Here is a 23779-nt window from a genome sequence, read left to right on the forward strand (position 1 = left end):
TATAGGGGTACCAGAAGGGGAAGAGGAAGAGCAACAAATTGAAAACTTATTTGGGTAAATAATGAAGGAGAACTTCCCCAATCTGGCAAAGAAAATACACTTCCAGGAAGTCCAGAAAGCTCAGAGAGTCCCAAAGAAGTTGGACCCAAGGAAGCATACACCAAGGCACATCATAATTACATTAGCCAAGATTAAAATTAAGGAGAGATTTTTAGAAGCAGCAAGAGATAAGGAGGCAGTTACCTACAAAGGAGTTCCCATCAGACTGTCAGCTGATTTCTCAAAAGAGACCTTGCAGGCAAGCAGGGGCTGGCAAGAAGTATTCCAGGTCATGAAAGGTAAGGACCTATATCCAAGATTTCTCTAGCCAGCAAAGCTTTCATTTAGAATGTAAGGACAGAGAAAGAGCTACTCAGATAAGGTCAAGCTAAAGGAGTTCATCATCACCCAGCCCTTATTATAAGAAATGTTAAAGGGACTTATCGAACAAAAATAAGATAAAAAGCATATATAGTAAAATGACAGCAGACTCACAATGATTAACAACCACACCTAAAACAAAAACAAGCTAAGCAAACAACTAGAACAGGAACAGAACCTCAGAAATAGAGATCACATGGAGGGTTAGCAACAAGGGAGTGGGAGGAGGAGAAGGGGGGAGAAGGTACAGAAAATAAGTAGCATAGATGGTAGGTAGAAAATAGGGGGCGAGCAAGAATAGTGTGGAAAGGTTGAATCTAAAGAACTTATGACACATGGACAGTTGGAGGAATGTGGATGGGAGAGGGTGTTCAGGGTGGAAGGGAGTGAAGGGGGAAATGAAACAACTGCAATAGCATAATCAATAAAATATAATTATAAATAAATAAAGATATCGGTTGCCGGGTTGGGTGGAGGGGCTGACTACAGTAGCCACAAGGGAACTTTTGGGGAGGTGTTAGAAATGTTCTGTGTCTTAATTGGAATGGTGGTACATTGGACTCTCACATTCACCCAAACTTATTAAAATGTAGCCTTAAAGTCCATGCACTTCACTGTTTCTACATTTTAACTCACCTTTTTACAAAAGTATTTTAAAGGTTTTATGCCTTCTGAGAATAGAGATATGATAGCACTTTGGCCTTCACAGTATTGTGAGCACCATTGTTTCCTGTTTTTGTGTTGTTGTTGTTGTCATCATTATCATGATCAAGATTGTGGCACAACATGGTACTCACCTCCTCCCACAACTGCTTCAAAATTACAAGTGAACTACAGAACAGCCATCATTCCGAACTGCCTGAAATCAAGCTGAATGGAAGTGTTACAGCTGTGGAATTAAAGAAGAAAACACATTGAGACTAGTAGAAGGGGCAGAGACGTGGAATGGGCTGGTCCACACCCACATGTGGTTGATAACTATCAGGAGAGGTGTCTTAGGTGTGAGGGGTTCCAGCCCCACACCAGGCCACCAAAACCCAGGGTTCTGGTGCCGGAAAGAAAAGTCACCATAACTTTGGCTGTAAACACCAGAGAGGATTGAGACTGAAGAAAGTGGAAGCTTTTGGAGTCCCAAGCACTTCCTCTTAAAGGGCCTGTGTATAGACTTACTTAGACTCACTCCCTTTGATCTCCAGCATGGCAACAGCAGCTTGTAAGGCACAAGAGACATATGGGGAGGAGTTGAATTGTTTGGCATCAGGGCGAGAGCTGGAGGACCAGCTTTCTCCTAGACAGAAGTGCTGGCTGAGGCTTTTTTTTTTTTTTTTGATGAGCACTCCCCTCAACAGACTGGGCGGGCAGGTGCCATACCTAAGACCCAATCAAGCAGGCTCATACTCTTTGTCCCATCCTGGCAATTCCCTGAGGTCCTGCCCCACCCATGTTTTGGGCCCACCCAAGCTGTTTCCAGTGGCTTTTCCATCCATATTGTGTATGGCTTGTCTTCGCTCATGCTACAGATTTTTCTAAGTATTCTCAAACAAGCAGCATCTGCCCTCAATGATCCCAAACCTCTCACTAAGTGACCCCTACTGTCCAGGCCTGGCAGTAGTAGCAGCTGGACTTGGTTTATAGCTTAAACTCAGTGGGACACCTCTAAGCCCAGCACAAGTAGCAGCCACTGGCTGATTGCTTTGTAGCTTATACCAGGTGGCCCTGGGCAGAACAGAGGCAGTGGATAACCTTGGCCTACACCTCCCAAGAGGCCCCAGAGCCAGTGCACCCAGTGGATAGCTCCAGACCACATTGAAGTAACACTACCCAACCATCTGCACAAGCAAAAACACTCAAGGGCAGACTCACCAGCCACCAGAACCCTGTTGAAGGAAGTCCTGCTGTACAGGATGGGTCCCAGTGTTTGGAGGTTGGTAGTCAGTCACATCCAGTCATTGCAGCTGATCAGCTGGGTAAATTGCTCCCACTAGTGTGATAATAGCAATCAAATTGCACCTATAAGAGGAAGGTATACACAGCCCATATAATGGCTGCACTTCAAGTACCCACCTTGGATAATAGGGGAGGCTGTGCCACTAGACCCTACAGAACATTTGTTACATTAGGCCATCCTACCCAACCTGGGAGACACAGCAACTCTACCTAATATGTAGAAACCAACACAGGGAGGCTGCCAAAATGAGGAGACAAAGAAACATGGCCCAGATGAAAGAACAGACCAAAACTCCAGAAAGAGAGCTAAACAAAATGAAAACTAGCAATGCACTAGATGGAGAGTTCAAAACACTGGTTATAAGGATGCTCAGTGAACTTAGTGAGGATTTTGACAGCATGAAAAAGAACCAGTTAGAAACAAAGACTACACTAACTGAAATAAAGACTAATTTACAGGCAATCAATAGTAGAGCAGTGAAGCCAAGAATCAAATCAGCAACTTGGAATATAAGAAAGCAAAAAACAAAACAAAACAAACAAACAAACAATCAGAATAGCAAGAAGAAAAAGGAGTCTAAAAAAATAAGGATAAGCCCTAGCTGTCGTAGCTCAGTGGATTGAGCATGGGTTGTGAAGCAAAGGGTTGTCGTTTTGATTCCCAGTCAGGGCACATGCCTGGGTTGCAGGCCAGTTCCCAGTGGGGGACGCATGAGAGGCAACCATACATTGATATTTCTCTCCCTCCTTCCCTTCCTCTCTAAAGATAAATAAAATCTTTTAAAAAATGAGGATAGTGTAAGAAGCCTCTGGGACAATTTAAGGCATACCAACATTTGCATCATGGGGGTGTCGTAGGGAGAAGAGAGAGAGTAAGAAATTGAAAGTGTTCTAAAAAAAAAGTGGCAAGTGTCAGGAGAGGCTAGAGGAAGATGGCAGTGAGATAAGTGGAAGCGGAGTCCACTTCCCCCTGTGCACAGGTAAAACACCTAGCTGATCTTCTGAAGAACAGAGTGAACAGCCAACAGTATTCCAGCATATATGAAGAATGGAGACCAAAAATTGTAGAGGACATTGAAAAATCAGACAGTGAGACAATAAAACCTGGAGCTGTGATAAGACCAGAGTTAGACGGAAACAGGGGTCATCCCAACAACAGAGACAGTAAGACAAATTTCACCTTGCTACTCCAGATAACTTGCAAGGTGGGAGCAGTGAACACCAGTACACCTTCTGGAAGAGGGAACCCACCAATAATGGAACCTCAACTATCAACAAGGGCCAAAAGGAAATGAAGAATACAATTTCTGAACTGAAGAACACACTAGAAGGAATCCAAAGCAGGCTCAGTGAAGCAAAGGATCAGATCAGCAAGCTGGAAGACAAGGTAGAAAAAAACACCTAGAAAGGGCGAGAAAAGGAAAAGAGGCTGATAGAGAATGAAGAGGGATTAAGAGAAACGCAGGGCAATATGAAACATAATAATATCCATATAATAGTGATACCAGAAGGAGAAGAGCAAGGGATAGAAAACCTGTTTGAAAAAAATGATGGAGAACTTCCCTAATTTGCTGAGAGAAAAAGTCACAGAAATCCAGAAAACACAGAATCCCAATCAAGAGGAACCCAAAGAGGCCCACTTCAAGACACATCATCATTAAAATGGCAAAATTCCAAGATAAAGAGAGAATCTTAAAGGCATCAAGGGAGAAACAGGAAGTAACATACAAGGGAGCCCTGATAGGGTTAGCAGCTGACTACTCTATGGAAGTGCTTCAAGCAAGAAGAGAATGGCAAGAAATATTCTAAGTAATGAGAAACAGAGGTCTGCAACCAAGACTACTTTACCCAGCAAGGCTCTCAATAAAGAGAGAAGGCCAAATAAGGAACTTCCCAGACAGAAGAAGTCTAAAAGAATATACTTCTACCAAACCAGCACTGCAAGACATGTTAAAGGGGCTGCTTTAACATGGAAGGGGAAGAGGAACACAAAAAAGGAAGAGGAACACAGTTACAAAAAATGGCAATTGATAACTACCTATCAATAATAACCTTAAATGTAAATGGATTGCATGCTTTAATCAAAAGACATAGAATAGCTGAGTAGATAAAAAAGCATGATCTACACATAAGCTGCCTACAAGAAACCCACCTCAGGAAAAACGACCTACATGGACTGAAGCTGAAGGGCTGGAAACAAATTTTCCAAGCAAATATACAGGAAAGAAAAAAAACCTGGGCTAGCAATGTGCATACCAAACAAAATAGATTTCAAAAAAAGGGCCATAAGCCCTGGCTGGTATAGCTCAGTGGATTGAGCACAGGTTGTGAAGCAAAGGGTCACCAGTTCAATTCCCAGTCAGGGCACATGCCTGGGTTTCAGGCCAAGTCCCCAGTAGGGGACACATGAGAGGCGACCACACATTGATGCTTCTCTCCCACTCTTTCTCCTTCCCTTCCCCTCTCTCTAAAAATAAATAAAATATATTTTTAAAAAGGGCCATAAAGAGAGACCCAGAAGGTCACTTCATAATACTCAAGGGAAGAATCCACCAAGAAGACATAAACATTGTAAATATATATGCATGCAACATAGGAGCACACAAATACATAAAATCTTGGAGGACTTCAAGAAAGATATTGACAGCAACGCAATTATAGTAGGGGATTTTAACACTCCACTGTCAAAAATGGACAGATTTTCCAAACAAAGTATCAACAAAGATATTGTGGTGTTCAACAACGCCCTAGATGAAATGGACTTAACTGATATGTATAGAGACTTTCATCCCAAAGTAGCTAAATACACATTCTTTTCTAATGCACATGGAACATTTTCAAAGATAGACCATGTGATAGGACACAAAACAAGCCTCAACAAATTCAAGAAAATTGAAATCGTACCAAGCATTTTCTCCAACCACAAAGGATTGAAAATAGAAACCAACCCCAGGGAAAAACCCCAAAACACTCAAAATTATGGAGATTGAATAGCATGCTATTAAATGATGAATGGGTCAAGAATGAGATTAGGGAAGAAATCAGAAAGATTCTGGAAACAAATGAAAATGAACTCATGAAAACCCAGAATTTATGGGACACAGTGAAGGCAGTCCTGAGAGGGAAGATCATAGTGATACACACCTACCTAAAAAACCAGAAACATTTCAAACAAACAACCTAACCCTATGCCTACAAGAACTTGAGGAACAACAACAACGACAGCCCAGAGCAAGTACAAGGAAAGAAATAACCAAGATCAGAGAAGAATTAAATGACATAGAGAATAAACACACAATTCTAAGGATCAATGAATCCAGGAGCTGGTTCTTTGAAAAGATAAACAAAGTCAACAAGCAGGCTTATCAAGAAAAAAAGAGGGCCAAAATAAACACAATCAGAAATGAAAGAGGAGAAATTACAACTGATACCACAGAAATACAAAGGACTGTATGCCAAGAAATTTGAAAATAGGTGAAATGGGCAAATTTCTAGTAAAATATCATCTTTCAAAAATGAATGAAGAAGAAGCAGAAAGCCTGAACAGACCAATAACAGCAGAAGAAATTGAAGCAGTAATCAAAAAACTCCTAACACCCAAAAGTCCTGGACTGGATGGTTTCACAGGAGAATTCTACAAAGCATTTAAGGAAGAGCTAACCCCTATTCTTCACAGACTATTCCAAAAAATCCAAAATGATGGAAGACTCCCAAACTCTTTTTATGAAGCCAGCATCATCCTAATCCCAAAACCAGATAAAGACACAACAAGGAAAGAAAGCTTCAGGCCAATATCGCTACTGAACATAGAAGCTAAAATCCTCAACAAAATATTGGCAAACCACATCCAGCAACACATTAAAAAGATTATACACTATGACCAAGTGGGATTCATCCCAGAGATGCAAGGATGGTACAATATTTGCAAATCCATAAATGTAATACATCACATAAACAAAAGCAATGACAAAAATTACATGATCAAATCAATAGATGCAGAAAAAGTATTTGAGGCCCTGGCTGGTGTAGGTCAGTGGATTGAACGCGGGCCTGTGAACCAGACAATCATGGTTCGATTCCCAGTCAGGGCACATGATTAGGTTGCAGGCCAGTTTCCAGCAGGGGCCAGTTCCCTGCAGGGGAAGCAACCATACATTGATGTTTCTTTCCTCTCTCCTTCCCTTCCCCTCTAAAAAGATAAATAAATAAAATTAAAAAAAATAAATAAATAAAACAAAAAAGAAAAATTATTTGATAAGGTACAGCACCCATTTATGATAAAACACACAGCAAAGTGGGAATAGAGGGAGCATTCCTCAACATAATAAAGGCCATATATGAGAGATCTACAGCCAGTATCATAATGGGCAAAAACTAAAATATTTTCCACCAAGATCAGGAACAAGACAAGGTTGTCCACTTTCACCATTTGTATTCAACATAGTATTGGACATTTTAGCCACAGCAATCAGACAAGAAAAGGAAATAAAAGGCATTCAAATCAGAAAGGAGGAAACAAAACTGTCATTGTTTGCAGATGACATGATAGTGTACATAGAAAATTCTATTGACTTCACCAAAATTGCTCGACCTAACAAATGAATTTGGCAAAAACAGTGGGATACAAAGTCAATATCCAGAAATCAGAGGCATTTTTATATATAAACAATGAAACATCAGAAGAAGAAATCAGGAAAAAAGTCCTATAGTATATTGGAACAAGAAAAATAAAGTATCTAGGAGTAAACCTAACCAAGGAGGTGAAAGATGTATATTCAGAAAACTACACAAAACTGAAGAATGAAATCAAGGAAGACAAAAACAAATGGAAATATATACCATGTTCAAGCATTGGAAGAAAAAACCATCATCAAAATGTTTATACTACCAAAAGCAAATTATAGATCCAATGCAATCCCTATTAAAGTACCAATGGCATATTTCACAAAGAATGAACACTTCAAAAATTTATATAGAACCATAAACAACCCCAAATAGCTACAGCAATTTTGATAAAGAGCAAAGTAGGAGAGATTGCAATACTTGATACCAAACTGTATTACAAGGCCACTGTAATCAAAACAGTTTTGTACTGGCATAAAAACAGACAGACCAATGGAACAGAACAGAGAACCTAGAAATAAACCAAAGTCTCTACCATCAATTAATATTCAACAAAGGGGACAGCCACATGCAAAAACATGAAACTTGAGCACCAACTTACACCATAACAAAAATAAATTTACGGTGGATAAAAGATTTAAATATAATTCATGACACTGTAAAAGTTCTAGAGGGGAACATAGGCAGGAAAATCTCAGATATTTTACATAGCAATGTTTTCACTGATATGTCTCCTAGAGTGAGGGACATAAAGGAAAGAATAAACAAATGGGATCTCATCATCATAAAAAGCTTCTGCGTGGCTAAAGAAAACAGTATTAAAAAAGAGAACCAACCATATGGGAAAACACATTGGCCTATGATACCTCAGACAGGGGTTCAATCTCCAAAATATATAAAGAACTTACACAACTCCACTTTGAGAAGACAAGCAGCCCAACTAAAAAATGGGCAAAGGACTTGAACAGACATTTCTCCAAGGAGGACATACAGAGGATCCAAAGACACATGAAATGATGCTCAGTATCACCAGCTATCAGAGAGATGCAAATTAAAACCACAATAAGATACCACTTCACACTGGTCAGAATGGCTATCATTCTGACTATCATTCTAAACAAAGAAACAAACAACAAGTGCTGGAGAGGTAGTGGGGAAAAGGGGACCCTAGTTCACTGTTGGTGGGATTTCAGACTGGTACAACCACTATGGAAAACAGTATGGCATATCCTCAGAAAACTAAAAGTAGATCTCCCTTTTTGCCCACTGCTAGCAATTCCACTGCTAGGATTATATCCTAAGAATCCTGAAACACCAATCCACAAGAACCTATGCACCCCAATGTTCATAGCAGCACAATTTACAATAGCCAAGTGCTGGAAGCAACCAAGTGCCCATCAGTAAATGAATGGATCAAAACACTATGGTACATTCACACAGTGGAATTCTACGTAGCAGAGAGCAAAAAGGAGCTCCTGTCCTTCATGACAGCATGAATGAAACTGGAGAGCATTATGCTAAGTGAAATAAGCCAGGCATTGAAAGACAGATACCATATGATCTCACCTTTAACTAGAACATAGTCAACAAAAAAAACAAACTGAAAATAACCAGGGACAGTGAGATTAAGAACAATCTAAAAATAGCCAGAAGGGATGGGGAGGGGACTGTGGGGAGAAGGGTTTTCAGGAACTACTATAAGGACACATGGACAAAACCAAGGAGGATGGTGGAAGCAAGGGAGGGAGGTGTGTTTGGTTGGGGTCAGGGGGAGAAAATGCAGACAAATGTAATTGAACAACAATTTGAAAAAAGACATGAAACTTCCCTAATTTGGTGAAGGAAATAGACATACAAATACAGGAAGTACAGAACATCCCAAATAAAATGAACCCAAACAGGCCCACCAAGACACATCAGAATTAAAATTCCAAAGGTTGAAGACAAAGGTAGAAGCTTAAAAGCAGTTACTTACCTACAGGGGAGTGCCCATAAGACTATCAGCTGATTTCTCAACAGAAACTTTGCAGTTTAGAAGGGATGGGCAAAAAGTATTTAAAGTGATGAAAAGCAAGGACCTACAACCAAGATTGCTGTATGTAGCAAAGGTATCATTTAGAATCAAAGGACAAATAAATAGTTTCTCAGAAAAGAAAAAGCTAAAGGAGTTCCTCATCACCAAATCAGTATTATATGAAACACTGAAATGTCTTGAAGAAGAAGGAGGAGGAGGTGGGATGGGGAAAATACAAACAATAAAATGGCAATAAATACATATGTATTGACAACTGAATCTTAAAAACAAATTAAATGAACAAGTAGAACAGAAACAGACTCGTGGGTACAGAGAACACTTTGACAGTTGTCAGATGGGAGTATGTTTGGAGGACTGGGTGAAAAATGTGAAGGGATTAAGAAGTACAAATCTATTGTTACAGAATAGTCATGGGGATATAAAGTACAGCATAGTGAATATAATCCATAATAGTCTAATAACATTGTATTGTGTCAGATAGTGCAAGATTTATCAGCATTACCACTTATTAAGTTATGTAATGTCTACTCACTGTGGTGTGCACTTGAAACTCACATAATAATGTATATGAACAGTTATTGAAAATGTGTAAAATTATAAATTTAAGAAAAACCCATTCCTCAACTGCCTTGGAAACTCTTACTTAAGCAGAAGATTTATGTGTATAATTAGGTCCCTGTGAAGTAAAGAACTAATACAAACATAGTTTATATCGTAACTTTAGTTTTCTTAAGCATAGCTTTATTTTTCTTACATCCCAAAAGGTGACTTTAAAAGATTTATTTTTCTAAAATATGTTTATTAGATTACTAGAAGCATCTTTTTGAAAAAAAATGAATAAATATTTAAGAAAACATTCTGACCATGCTAGTACTAATGGGTCCTGTTGGGGCAGAGAATTCAAGCTCTTATATTTTCTTCGCACTACTTCCAATCCTAATGTTCACAGTTTTGAATTTTTATTCTATTGTAGCTGAAGTTTACACTCAAGACCTACTTTCCTTACGCTTCTCCATCTCTTGCCATGGTGCTAATCCAACACCCAAAAGGTATGTAAAGATTTTTTCTTCCCATATTAAGGTGATTTCTGGGAAAGAGCACTGCCACGTCATAACCCTTCTCTCCCAGGTCCTTATTATAAAACAAAGGAGATGGAAGTGGTTCTCTCCGGCATCTCTTTAAGTTCTCAGGGTCTCACATTCTGCGGATTTTGACAAGATGGTTTGCTTGATGTCCCAGTTAGGATCGTTTACCACAAGAAGGAGGACAGAAAACAAAGGTCTCTTGTTAAGTTTTGGTAGTGTGCTCCAGAGACTGCGAGTCCTCTACGGCCAGCCAGGTCCAGCTAGATGCAAGGAGCAGGCTAAGACTCGGCTGGGTTAGAATAAAACAGTACATTTATTTGTGTTTCATTCTTTCTACTCCATGCCCCTTGTTACAGAAGAAAAGATAGAAGGATGAATGAAGCCAAGGAGATGTAGGGGAAATTTCTCCTAGCCAAGGGAAGGCTTCTGAAAGAATTCCGTAAGTGTACAGAAATTCTGAAAGAATTCCGTAAATGAGAGCCTTCTTTGATTCCATTTGCCAGCCTTCCACAGGCCATTACCAGTTGGGGAAATGATGGTTCCATCCTTAATTCAACTGGTGTTGATTGTTAACATGCCTGTGAGGGAAGAAGGCACTTTATCTGACTGGGGAAAGAAAGAGTAGAGTGGAAGGACCAGTAATACTTCCTTTACATGCCGTGTTTTGCATGCCTTTCTCCTGAGACTAGGGTAAGTAGATTCATTTAGGGAAGTAGATGAATTGGTTTCACAGCATTTTATAAAACCTGAATTTCTCTTCCTTTTTTCTAAAAGACATAGGTTCTCATGTGAAGTGACCCATCTGACACTGTCTTCTTAGATGCTAGAGGCAGAGGTGGTGATGGGGCAGTGGGATCTGTGGCCAACAATTTTGTGAAATTTAACCTGTGGAAACACAATGAGAAAACTTTAATAACAAGACAGAGAAATCAGTAATTCACTTTCCAGGGCTACACCTCATAGCTTACGTCAGATCACTAAAACCTACGTCAGCCTGTGTGGCTCCAGAGAAGTACTGGACTTGTTATTTTTAAGTTTAGAGGTCTTTAAATGAAAGATTGGGTGGTGTGTGGTATATGGGCATGACCTTGGCCCACTTAGCTTTTCCTTGGTGTGATTATCGCAGACTTGTCACAGGATAAGTAAATTCACACAGGAGTACAAGAGCTTCCTATGCTAGTTTCTGAACAGTTTTCTGCATATTACTCTTAGACAAAACAGTGTTATATTCACAAATTAAAGTGTTTTTAATAGTAGGAGCTTTTATTCATCAGAAATTGATTTTGTGCCTACTGTAAAGTCCTATGGGGCATGAAAGATGAGTCACTTATGAGCCCAGACTCCCTAGGAACGGCAAGTTGAGGGGACATAAAGTAGGCATCTAAATAACTGATATAAAGAAGAGAATGAAAATGCCTTCACAGGCTGCAAACGAAGAGTTCTGGGGATTCAGAGGAGGGAGGGGGAGGCTGTCTGACCCTTTGATCTGTAACATTTGTGGAGTAGCAGCTGGTACTGTCACATTCTCTTCCTCATGGATACAGTCATAGAATCTATCACTATGTGCAAATGTGGCAACCTTTTTCAGATGTTGTTTCAAACTGCAGATACATATTCAGATATGTTTAATTGTGAAACCAGAGAAGCTAACTCAAGAAAGGACATTTGTTTGTATGATACCCATGTTTTTTCCCCCATTGGCCTTTTCTTTACTGTAAGCCTGTGATCACATTATAAATTCATCACAGACTCACTCCTAGTTTCTTAATGACTATTTTTATTAGTCTCCATGTATTTTAATGTCACAAATTGTTAGTGATAGAGGAGGGAGTGGGTAGGTAGAAAAGGGAAAAACCTGGGCATCTGCAGCATAGCATTTCTGAATCCCAGGATGGCCTGCTCATACGGTCTCTGCAGACTCCACGTGTCTGAGTTTGGCCCCTGAAGTTGACCTCGTGTAACACTAACGGATGTTTCTTCCTGGGCCTGAGCGTTGGGTGCTGGCGGAGCTCCACTGACCAGGAGAAAGAATGGCTTTTCCCCTAAACTCTTTCAGCCTCAGCTGCAGGTGGTTACTACCTAATAGGTTTGACATTTCTTCAGTTCTCTTCTCTCTTTTACCCACAGATATACCACAGGGATTGTGGCACCAGACACTGAAACGTATTTCTGAAATGCTCAGAAAAGTAGTGGAAGACCAGACTCCTGGGTAAGCAAACCCTGATGACTCCTGGGAGTGCTTCCCACATGGTTTCCCTGGACCCTTGTCTTCCTTTTAGCAGGGCTGATGGAGGGGCACTGTTGGTCTCTGACCGTGCCCTCACAGGTAAACACACTGCTGAGTGAGAAGTGGAGGAAGCACAGAGCTGCTTGGACCACTTTGTGCTCCTTAAAATGAGTAGGCATGCACAGGTGAATACCTTGTATAGTGTTAGATTTTGAAATAGTACAAGCATAATAATTAAAAGAACAGGCCCTGAGAAAAGGCAGTGCCCACATGCTGTGAACTCCTGGGCATGTGGGAGAGGAATGCCTGTCCGCTCCTTGTCGTCTTCCCTCTGCCTCTCCACTGGAGGATTCTAAACTGCTCCTGTGCAGTGGGATACAGCGTTTCTTCTTCCTCCTCTTTGTAATAAATACTTATCTAAAATTTAAAAATGCTATTGTGATATTAACATTATGATATTCAGTACCTTCTTATGTGGCTGATTTTCCTGGAAGCATTCACATTTAGGCTTCGTTAAGTTCTTTGTAACATAACCACCTTCAGCTTCCTCTTAAATTTCTTGCTTTTAGAGTATATTTTATTATTTTCTATGCTAGCCTACAAGACTGTTTTTGTTTGTTCCATTTGCCAGTTTTCCCTCTTGAAATTCTCAGTACTCTCACCTCAGAGCCGCCACAGATTAGAGGCTCTGTGTTCAAGGTCACTTCTGGAGTGCCCGGTCCTCACTGCTCCCCTCCACCAGGCCTCTTACTAGTGGGAGAGACAGAAAGAACTGGTAGCCAAGTGGGGGTCAGAGTGCTGGCTGTATCAGTGACCTGCCACACCTGGCACTCCTGCTTGTACCCTTCTGGTTGCCTCTGTTGAAGCACGGAACCTCGATCTGAAACCCCATGGGAATCCCCCCACCCTAGACCTGCCTTAACTAGACTTCGGGGTCCATCTGCAGGGAGGCGCCTGTGGGCAGGTTTCAGCACTTTATCAGACAGCCACATGGGACTGCCTCGGCACTCAGTTACTGGTAGGAAAGAGGGAGAATGACTGGGGCCAACCCTGCATCGCAGCCCTTGAACCCTGATACAAGCATAATGCCCACCTGGGAGCAGGGAGCACGAGAGGCCCTCTGCTCAGCTTACTGTCCCACGAGGGCTGCGGGGAGGAGACCCTGTAGAGCCTCTTCCTTGTTTTTGCGATGTCATGACCCAGCCCACCACTAACATGACCTGCATAACATCAGCTCGTCCTCCTGTGGGAAGCAGTAAGACTGCCCTTCCTCCCATGTCTCTTCCTTGTCTTGCAAGCTAAATTTCAGAACATTTCTTCAGCTGTTCTCAGCGAGGACTTGGACAGGAGGAAAGCCATGACCAGGGGAGGCAAGGGCAGTACTTGGGACTTTTGTGGGTCAAGCAGAGGAATACGGACCCCGATCCACCAAAGACAGAGCACTGCAGAGGGTCCTGGAGCTCTTCTGTCCCAGGGGCGACCTCAGTTCAGAAGGAACGTTCTGATCTCATGTGATCTCAGGCCAGTCGTGATCCATTTTTCTTCGGGGGAGATGTTAGACCACGAACACTGCTGTGTAAAGTTGACGGGTCCTCACCTTGGGCAGATTCAACCCTTTAAAGAACCACTGCAATCCCAGTTCTCAGTGTGACAGGAGGATAGCTTCACAAAGGCTAGATGATGACAGAAAAGAGTACAATATACAGTCCATTAAAAAGGGGGAAGGATTTACAGGGACTAGTAAAAAGGACACATGGACAACAACTAAGGGGGGTGGAAATGGGAGGGAGGTGGGGGAGCACTGGGGGGTGGGCTGGGATGGGAGTAAATGACAGAAAACTGTACTTGAACAACAATTAATTATTTTTAAAAATTTGTAATTGCCAAAATACCAACCAGAACCTTGTGGTTTGTCAGAAAGGACACAGCACATGTTTCTGTGTGTACCCCTTCTGGGGTCTGCATTTTGACCCTGAGGACCCTCCTTCCTTCTTGTCCTGGAGCACCTGCATGGCTCCCGGGGCTGGGAGACCCCGCTCTGCACAGCAGCCCAGCTCTGCAGGCCGGAGGCAGAGAGGCGGCCCTGCAGCTTCTCATCCTGCATCGTATCTGCTGGTCATGGGCCACAGTCTTCCTTTCTCAAAGGTCTGCAGTCACTCAAGTTCCTACATATGAAGATTTAAATGTCTGAGGTTTTGAGAGGCACACCTTTGAAGGTCTTATGATGAGTTCAGAGTGGCATTGTGAGCTGTTTTTCTGAGTCTAACTTGTGTTCCTTGCAAGTTGTATTCAGTGGGTAAGAATAATTTATGCCAATGATTCACAGACATTGCAGTTGCTTTAAGAACCAAAAGTAAAAAATCAAGTTGCCTGGCTGCCATGTGTTTTGGTTCTGTTCCAGGTCCTCCAGAGGCCCCTTTGAGAGCTGGTTTTTGTTCATTCACTTTGGAGGATGGGCTGAGATGGTGGCTGAGCAGCTACTGATGTCAGAAGCTGAACCCCCTGAGGACTTGCTGTGGCTTTTGGCATTCAGCTACAGCCCATGTGATGGGAGTCAGCAGAGAGCACAAACCATGGTAGGTGGCAGTACGTAGTGTGTGTGGCGTTCAGGGTCAATCTATCCTGAGCTGAAAGGAGAAATGGGACCTATGGGAAATGGGACCCCTTGTGGGTTTGGCTTTTACTAACGCCCCAGGTACCTAGGCATTGAATGGTCCCAGTTCCTTATGGTAGTGCGTAGGTGTTCCCTGGATGAGTGATTGTGTACTGGGTTTGTGGTAGGACGTGTTTCCTGGTGTTCACAGAGTTGACTGGAGACCAGATGTTGCCACTCTGCTCTTCTGGGAGGCACCGAGGAGATGAGAGGTGCAGCCCTTCTGTCCGTAGGTCATTTTCTCCGCTCTTGCTCAGCTGCCCTGGCTGCCCTCATATATAGCCACGCCTGGCCCAGGGGACACCGTGCAGAGTCCCGACTGCCCGCCCGCCCTCCCGAGGAGCTCTGTCCTCTTCTGAGCAGGGGCCAGGCCGAGTCTGCTTCCGTCCAGACTTACTGCTTTCTTGGATCAGTCAGCAGGTCCTCACATTACTGGCTTTGTTTAGAATTCTTACTAAAGTAATCACATGATATTAACCACTTTGCTTCTGAAAAAGGACTTGGTCGTTTCCTAAATAACAGAGCAGCTGAATACAGGCCTGGCTAACTGTCTGTGGGAGAGATAGTTGTTATTTTATGTGGAATGTAGTAATTACAGGAAGCAGTGCTCTGATTAAAGGTGCTGGCACCTCCCTTGCAAACGTTTATTTGTTGTTTTTTAAAACTTCAATTGCCAGTGCTTTTCACTGATTTTAATAATTAAAAAGAGCAGCACTCCTGTTTGCATGGTGTTCTCTGTTGATTGAGAAAAGCAGAGACCATGGGCATGTCTGTATTTTACTTCGGTAAAGGCTTGCATGGCACTGGAAAGAACACTGGGGGGTTTTACAGAGTTGAAATTTGGTGATAATATATTTTGGATCAACAATTGAACACTATTTAGAAATTCACACAATCCACGTGTGTATTTTAGGCTATCTGATTGAAAAGAAAGCCTATTTCTTTCCTCTTAAAATATCACATTAAGGAAAATTTTAATTTATGTTTTCATCATCTTATTTTTCATAATAATTAAAATGTATGAAGTTGTAATTGTATGAAGTTCTAAAGTCCCTTATATGTATTTGTAAATATTTTATTCTGTATAAGATAAGTTGGTAGCTTGTTGTTAAGTTCCATGTCAAGCATAGAAATTGACAGAGTCACTTTTGAAGTGTGGAGAGATAATCTGTCCAGTGAGATTTAATTTCTACAAAGTTCTGCATTGGCACATCTTTCTACTTGTTCATTCGTCCTTTCTCTAATAAAATCTACACAGAATCCTCACTCTGCATATGCTCTGTCATCCTGGATAACAGTGGGTTCATAATCTTTAACCCTGTTGATCCATTCCTAGGAATCACTCTAAGGAATTAGAGGTCTATACAAATATTTATGTACAAGAATATCATTACAGCACTGTTTTGTAATTGCAAGCATTGAAAATGGCCTAAACTTTCAATAATAGGGATATTGGATAAATACTGTGGTATAGTCCAGCTGTGAAATAGCGCTCTACCATGAAAACTTATGTTCTTAAAGAATATGTGCTGAAGCTACTGTAATTGCTTAAAGTGCATTGTGAAGAGAAAATTGTAAGACAAAATGCCACATGCAGTGTGTGCTGTGTTCACGATGCACAGAGAAGGATGGAAAGGCTGTAAGCCTAGTTTTTAACAATAAGTCTCTTTGGATGATGGAGTTATAGGTCATTTGAATTTTTTTATTTTTACTTTTTTGTTTAGATTTTCTACAGTGAGCACTTATTAATTTTCAGAATGCAAAATAAAAAGTAATACTTAGGAAAGAAAGCTTACATCTTCTGAAAAAATTAGAAAGCATTCAGTTATTGGCCTGTCAGGAAAGCATTCGAAGGGAATGACAGTCTTGGATGAAATAAAGAGGAGGGAGATTGAGTCTTAGAGAAAATACTAGACAAGAAGAGAATGGGTATGAAGCTATGCAGCTTCCTGAGTCCACTTAGATGGCCTCTGTGCTCTCCCATAGATGCCATCAGATGAGGGCCAGCTGGGCCAGCCAGCAGAGCGGTGGGGCAAGTGGCCCTCTCCTGTTGGGTCACGGCCACGCTCCGTGGAAGAGCCCCTTGGTGCGGTGTCTCACAGTCTTGTTCCCTCAGAACAACTCACACAGCAGTCCTAGTGTGCTGGGTTTGTGACAGACTTCACTGAAGGAGGCTGTAACACCCAGAAAAAAAGGCTGACACAAAATCCATAAAACTGGTCATGGGAATTCTCAGACTAGGCCTATGTATTCTCTTGAAAATGGTGGAATGTTGCTGTTCATGAGTTCCATGTAGCATTCTGGACCTGTGGCTTTCAGTTCTTGCTTTGTTTTCCAAGTCTCAACTGATGTACCATTCTTATAGCAAGCAGAAGTCTCAGCATGAAATAAATATTTTTAATGCAAAAACAAGCACAGACCTATAACAATCACCATTATTGTGTGGATTTCACAGACTTGTGACCCCTGCTTGAGCTTTAAACATGTATGAACAGACTGTCCCAGTGCCTAAAACAAAGCAAGTGTGTGTGTGTGTGTGTGTGTGTGTGTGTGTGTGTATGTCTCCATCCTTCTCCCCACAACCCCGCGCCCAAAGATAGCAAAAGGAAAACCTCATGCTTATCAGAACACTGGCTCAGTGGAGGTCTGATAGCGTGCGGCTTTCACTGATTTGTGGCTGTGATAGTGAGTGAGTCTTCAAGGAGCCTTTTGTTCCTTTTCCCACAATATAAAAATCTGACTACATTCTGCTGAGGACTTTTTTCCATTTCCTTTCATGTAAGAAAAGGTCAATTTCTGGCTTAGTGCCCTAGCTGCTTAGTGAGCAAGATGAAAGAAAGTCAAGAAAATTCCATCACACCCATTTGGGTTTCTGTGGAGCAGTGTGGAAGCTCAGACGTGGGCTGCCTTGGTCTGCCCTCCCTGGGTGCTGGTCCTCTCTTCTGTCAGAGAGTTGCTTCAAAGCGCCGAATAAATCCCAGAACTGTGTGTGTCCTGACTCTTCCCTAATCTCTCATCTTTGAAATGACACCCCAGGAAGAGGTGAAAGTGGTGCTCGGCTACCTCATGAAGCTGTTCAGAAGTCCGACCCTCTCAGCCAGGGATCTGCAGGCGGCTGCTGGGGAGAGCCAAGGCGGAGACCCCAGGCCACCGGCATGCAGACGGCTCATCAGGCACCTCCTCCTGAACTTCCTACTCTGGGCTCCTGGAGGCCACACAGTTGCCTGGGAGGTCATCAGCCTCGTAAGTGTCCCCTTTTTTAGCATCCTAGTTTTCATTCACATGTCACCCAAGGGCCCAGCCTTTGACGAGTATGTGTACCAGGATGCTTGTCCAAACCTGGATACACAGACAGTGAGGTAGACAGCGAGGTAGACAGCTGAGATGGACCCCGGAACCTGCCCCATGCAACGTCTTCATGTCACAGAAGAGAAAATGGAGGCTCAGATAGGCAGTGACTTCTCCCAGGTCACACAGCTTGCTACCAGAGCACATAGGAACAGCTGGGTCTCCCCAGTTACTCTTCTTTCAGTTCAGTGCGTGACTTTCATCCTCCTCATAAAGAGAAACAAGGCCGCAGTGAGAGTGTGCTCCCTGCAGTGGTTCAAAGAATTTCATTTGTTAATTACAAAGAAATCCTTCTGGAAGCCCGGCTGACATGGGGGGGGGTAAAGAACAGTTCATGATATTGGATTTGACAGTGATTTCTTGGGTAATAACACTAAAAGCATAGACAACAAAAGAAAAAAATAGATAAATTGAAGTTCATCAAAATTAAAAACTTGTGTGCATCAAAGAACTCAATCAAAAGAGTAAAAAGACAATTCACAGAATGGAGGAAAATGTTTGGAAATCACATATCAGGTAAGGGTTTGGTATCTAAACTATATTGGGAATTCTTATAAGACAACAGAAAAACAACCTAACTGAAAAACAGGCAATGGATTTGAACAGACATTTCTCCAAAGAAGATGTGCAAATGGCCAGTAAGCACATGAAAAAGTGCTCACCATTACTAGCTGTTAGGAAAACAAATAAAAACCACAATGAGGTACCACTCCACACCCACTAGATGCTATTACAAATAAACATAGTCCAAAGATGGAAAGAACCCAGATGTCCATCAACAGGTGAATGGATAAACAAAATGAGGTGTATGCCAGTTACAAAAGACAAACACTATCTGATTCTACTTATATGAGGTACCCAGAATAGGCAAACTCATAGAGACAGAAAGTAGAAGAGGGATTATCCAGGGGCTGGGGGGCATGAGTTGTGCATTTCTCTAAAAGTACATAATGGAACCACTGTAGTAGAGTGATGGGGAAGGACGGGGAGTTAGCTTTTCGCGGGCACACAGTTCCTGCTTGAGAAGGTGAAGAGCGGTGGCAATGGTTGGTAGGGATGGTTGTCCTGCACTGTCAGTGTGCTTCATGCCACTGAGTTATACATTTTAAAATGGTTAAAATAGCAAATTTTATGTTTATTTTTACTATGATTTTGAAATACGCCAGGTGGTGAAAGACAAATACCATATGATCTCACCTTTAACAGGAACCTAAACAAGAAAACAAACAAACTAGCAAAATATAACCAAAGACACTGAAATAGAAAACAGGCTGACAGGGACCAGAGGGGAGAGGGGAGGTAATTTCAGGGGAAATAGGGGAGGGATTCACAGGAACAAGTATAAAGGATACATGGACAACAACTGGGGAGGTGGAAATGGGAGGGAGATGGGGACCACAGGGGGGTGGGCTGGGATGGGAGTAAAAGACAGAAAATTGTACTTGAACAATAATTAAATTTAAAAAAGGGAAAAAATGCTCATCTCAGAAAAAAGTACCAACATGCTTGCTCTTGGAATTTTGTTTTATTCCTGTGCTTGTTTTTACTTTTTATCGCCCTATAATTTACATAATTAAATGTATAGCTCAGTGAATTTTCCCAAACAAAAACATGTATAGAGCCAACAATCAAATTAAGAAAGGAATGTTGCAGCACCCAGAGGCCCCTCCAGCTCCCTTCCAGGGAAGGCCCTGTTTGAGTGTGAGTGTGTGCGGGGGAAGTCACAGTGGCAGAAGGGCTGCCGAGAACCTAGGAACCAGCACCTTGAAGGTTCTCCTTAGACCTTGTTAAATGGTCTGTGTGGAATGGGCAAGCCCACAGCTCACATGCTCAAAAAGAAGCCACACAAGGGCCTGGGCATGGCCCAGAGTGGAAGAGGACTTGCTGTCATGTGCGGGGCGCCATCTCCTCCAGGGCCACTCTAACCGTGAACTGTTGTGTACTTTCGTAAAATGCTCACCTCACTGACTTCCACAGCCCATGTGTCTGTAGAGCCTGGTACCAACCACCTTTGTCTCTGGCAGGCATATGAGGTGATAGCCACTGTTCAGCCACTTCCTCAGCCAGGTGATCAAGGTCAACATCAACAGGGTGAGTTGTACTGACAGTGTGAACCCTCAATATAACCCAGACTAATCCTGTGAAAAGTGACTGACAAACACCAACTGAGGGACGTTCCACAAAATCCCTAACCAGTGCTCCTCCAGTCTGTCCAGATCATCAAAAACCAGGGAAATCTGACAACCTAAGGAGACATGATGCCTAAGTATAATGTGGGACCTTGGATGGGATCCTGGAACAAAAGGACATTAGGAAAAAACAGGAAACCTAAATAAAGTATGGGTTTTAGTTGATAAAAATGTATCTGTTTTGGTTTGTTAATTATGAAAAATGTACCACACTAATGTAGGATGTTAATAACTCGACAAGTGGATGCGGGGGATGTACAATCTCTCTGTATTATCTTTCAGTAAAATTATAAATCTAAAACCTTCAAAATTAAGTTATTTTAAAAAGTCAACAATAGGCACTTTTAAATCATGAAAGTATTGGCGGCATTTTTGTCACCAGACCTCTGACCCCCCAGTCCATGCCCTGGATACCTGTGGGAGCCTGGCCCTCCTTCTCCCTGGGGGCTCCCATCCACTCCTCTCTGGGACTGTCACCTGGGAGTGGAAAGGCAGGCCCTGCCCATGGGGTGTGGGAGAGCATGACCCAAAGAAAGCCCTTCAGAGACACCCCAGTCCCCATTCAGAATGGCCAGCCCTCAGGTCTCACCTACAAAGAAACTGCTGTGACACTGATGAACATAGATGCTAAAATCTTCAATAAAATATTGGCAAATTGTGGCCCTGGCTAGTGTAGCTCAATGGATTGAGCTCGGGCCTGCGAACCACACGATCCTGGTTCGATTCCCAATCAGGGCACATGCCTGGGTTGCAGGCCAGTTCCCAGCAGGGGACTCACAACAGGAAACCATACATTGATACTTCTCTCCTTCTCTCCTTCCCTTCCCCTCTAAAGATAAATAAATAAAACCTTAAAAAATATATCGGCAAATTGCATCCAACAATACATCAAAAAGATCATACACCATGACCAAGTGGGATTCATCCCAGGGATGCAAGGATGGTTCAGTATTCACAAATCAGTAAATGTAATACATCGCATAGACAAAAGCAAAGACAAAAACCACACGATCATATCAATAGACGTGGAAAAAGCTTTTGATAAAGTACAACACCCATTTATGATAAAAAACACAGCAAAGTGGGAATAGAGGGAGCATTCCTCAATATAATAAAGGCCATATATGAGAGATCTACAGTTAACATCATACTCAATGGGCAAAAACTAAAATGTTTTCCACTAAGATTAGGAACAAGGCAAGGTTGTCCACTTTCACCACTTCTATTCGATATAGTATTGGAAGTTTTAGTCACAGCAATCAGACAAGAAAAGGAAATAAAAGGCATCCAAATTGGAAAGGAGGGAACAAAACTGCCATTGTTTGCAGATGACATGATAGTGTACATGGAAAATCCTATAGACTCTACCAACAAACTGCTCGAACTAATAAATGAATTTGGCAAAACAGCGGGATACAAAGTCAATATCCAGAAATCAAAGACATTTTTGTATACTAACAATGAATCAGCAGAAGCAGAAATCAAGAAAAAAATCCCATTTGATATAGCAAAAACAAAAATAAAATATCTGGGAATAAATCTAACCAAGGAGGTAAAAGACCTGTATGCAAAAAACTACACAACACTGAAGAAAGAAATCAAGGGAGACACAAACAAATGGAAACATATACCATGTTCATGGATTGGAAGAATTAACATCATCAAAATGTCCATACTACCCAAAGCAATTTACAGATTCAATGCAATATCTATTAAAGTACCAATGGCATATTTCACAGACATAGAACAAACACTTCAAAAATTTATATGGAACCATAAAAGACCCCAAATAGCAGCTGCAATGTTGAGAAAGAAGAACAAAGTAGGAGGGATCACAATACCTGATATCAAACTGTATTACAAGGCCACTGTAATCAAAACAGCCTAGTACTGGCATAAAAACAGGCACATAGACCAATGAAACAGAACAGAGAGCCCAGAAATAAACCCAACTCTCTACAGTCAATTAATATTCAACAGAGAGGGCAGTAACATAAAATGGAGTAAATATAGCCTTTTCAACAAATGGTGTTGGGAGAACTGGACAGCTACATGCAAAAAAAAAAATGAAACTTGAACACCAACTTACACCATACACCAAAATAAACTCAAGGTGGATAAAAGACTTAAATATAAGCCATGACACCATTAAAGTCCTAGAGGAGAACATTGGCAGGAAAATCTCAGATATTTCACACAGCAATATTTTTACTGATACGTCCCCTAGAGCAAGGGTCATAAAGGAAAGAATAAACAAATGGGATCTCATCAAAATTAAAAGCTTCTGCATGGCTAAAGAAAACAGTATTAAGATAAAAAGAGAAGCAGCTGTTTGGGAAAACATATTTGCCAATGATACCTCAGACAAAGGTTTAATCTCCAAAATATACAAAGAACTTACACGACTCCACTCTAAGAAGACAAGCAACCCAATTAAAAAATGGGAAAAGGACTTGAACATTCACTTCTCCAAGGAGGACATACAGAGGATCCAGAGACACATGAAAAGATGCTCAGTATCGCTAGGTATGAGAGAGATGCAAATTAAAACCACAATGAGATACAACTTTACATTGGTAAGAATGGCCATCATAAACAAAGCAACAAACAACAAATACTGGAGAGGTTGTGGGGAAAAGGAGACCCTGGTTCACTGTTGGTGGGATTGCAGATTGGTACAACCACTACGGAAAACAGTATGGAATTTTCTAAGAAAACTGAAAATGAACACACCTTTTCACCCAGCAATTCCACTGTTAGGAGTATATCCCAAGAACCCTGAAACACCAATCCAAAAGAACCTATGCACACCAATGTTCATAGCAGCACAATTTACAATAGCCAAGTGTTGGAAGCAACCTAGGTGCCCATCAGTAAATGAATGAATCAAAACACTATGGTACATTTACACAATGGAATTCTATGCAGTAGAAAGAAAGAAGGAGCTCCTACCCTTTGCAACATCATGGATGGAACTGGAAAGCGTTATGCTGACTGAAATAAGCCAGATGGTGAAAGACAAATACCATATGATCTCACCTTTAACAGGAAGCTAAACAACAAAACTAACAAGCAAGCAAAATATGACCAAAGACACTGAAATTCAGAACAGGCTGACAGGGACCAGAGGGGAGAGGGGAGAGAATCACAGGGGAAAAGGGGAAGGATTCACAGAAACAAGTATAAAGGGCACATGGACAATAACTAAGGTAGGGGGTGGAAATGGGAGGGAGGTAGAGAGCACTCGGGGGT

At 41.7% G+C, this 23779-nt stretch overlaps 1 protein-coding gene across 2 annotated transcripts in view; it reads left to right on the forward strand.

Annotated features, from left to right (window-relative positions):
• FANCC (FA complementation group C) overlaps window positions 1-23779 on the forward strand; it is a 196985-nt gene that overhangs the window by 168550 nt on the left and 4656 nt on the right. For both annotated transcript variants that reach the window (XM_037056212.1, XM_037056213.1), the window contains 4 exons: window positions 9999-10074; window positions 12238-12319; window positions 14739-14913; window positions 18027-18233. In XM_037056212.1, the coding sequence (XP_036912107.1) occupies window positions 9999-10074; window positions 12238-12319; window positions 14739-14913; window positions 18027-18233 (540 nt within the window). The remainder of the gene's footprint in view (window positions 1-9998; window positions 10075-12237; window positions 12320-14738; window positions 14914-18026; window positions 18234-23779) is intronic.

This window comes from Sturnira hondurensis, unplaced genomic scaffold, assembly GCF_014824575.4.
Source record: "Sturnira hondurensis isolate 20B ecotype Veracruz unplaced genomic scaffold, ASM1482457v3 Scaffold0008860, whole genome shotgun sequence".
In the NCBI taxonomy this organism is placed as follows: Eukaryota; Metazoa; Chordata; class Mammalia; order Chiroptera; family Phyllostomidae; genus Sturnira; species Sturnira hondurensis.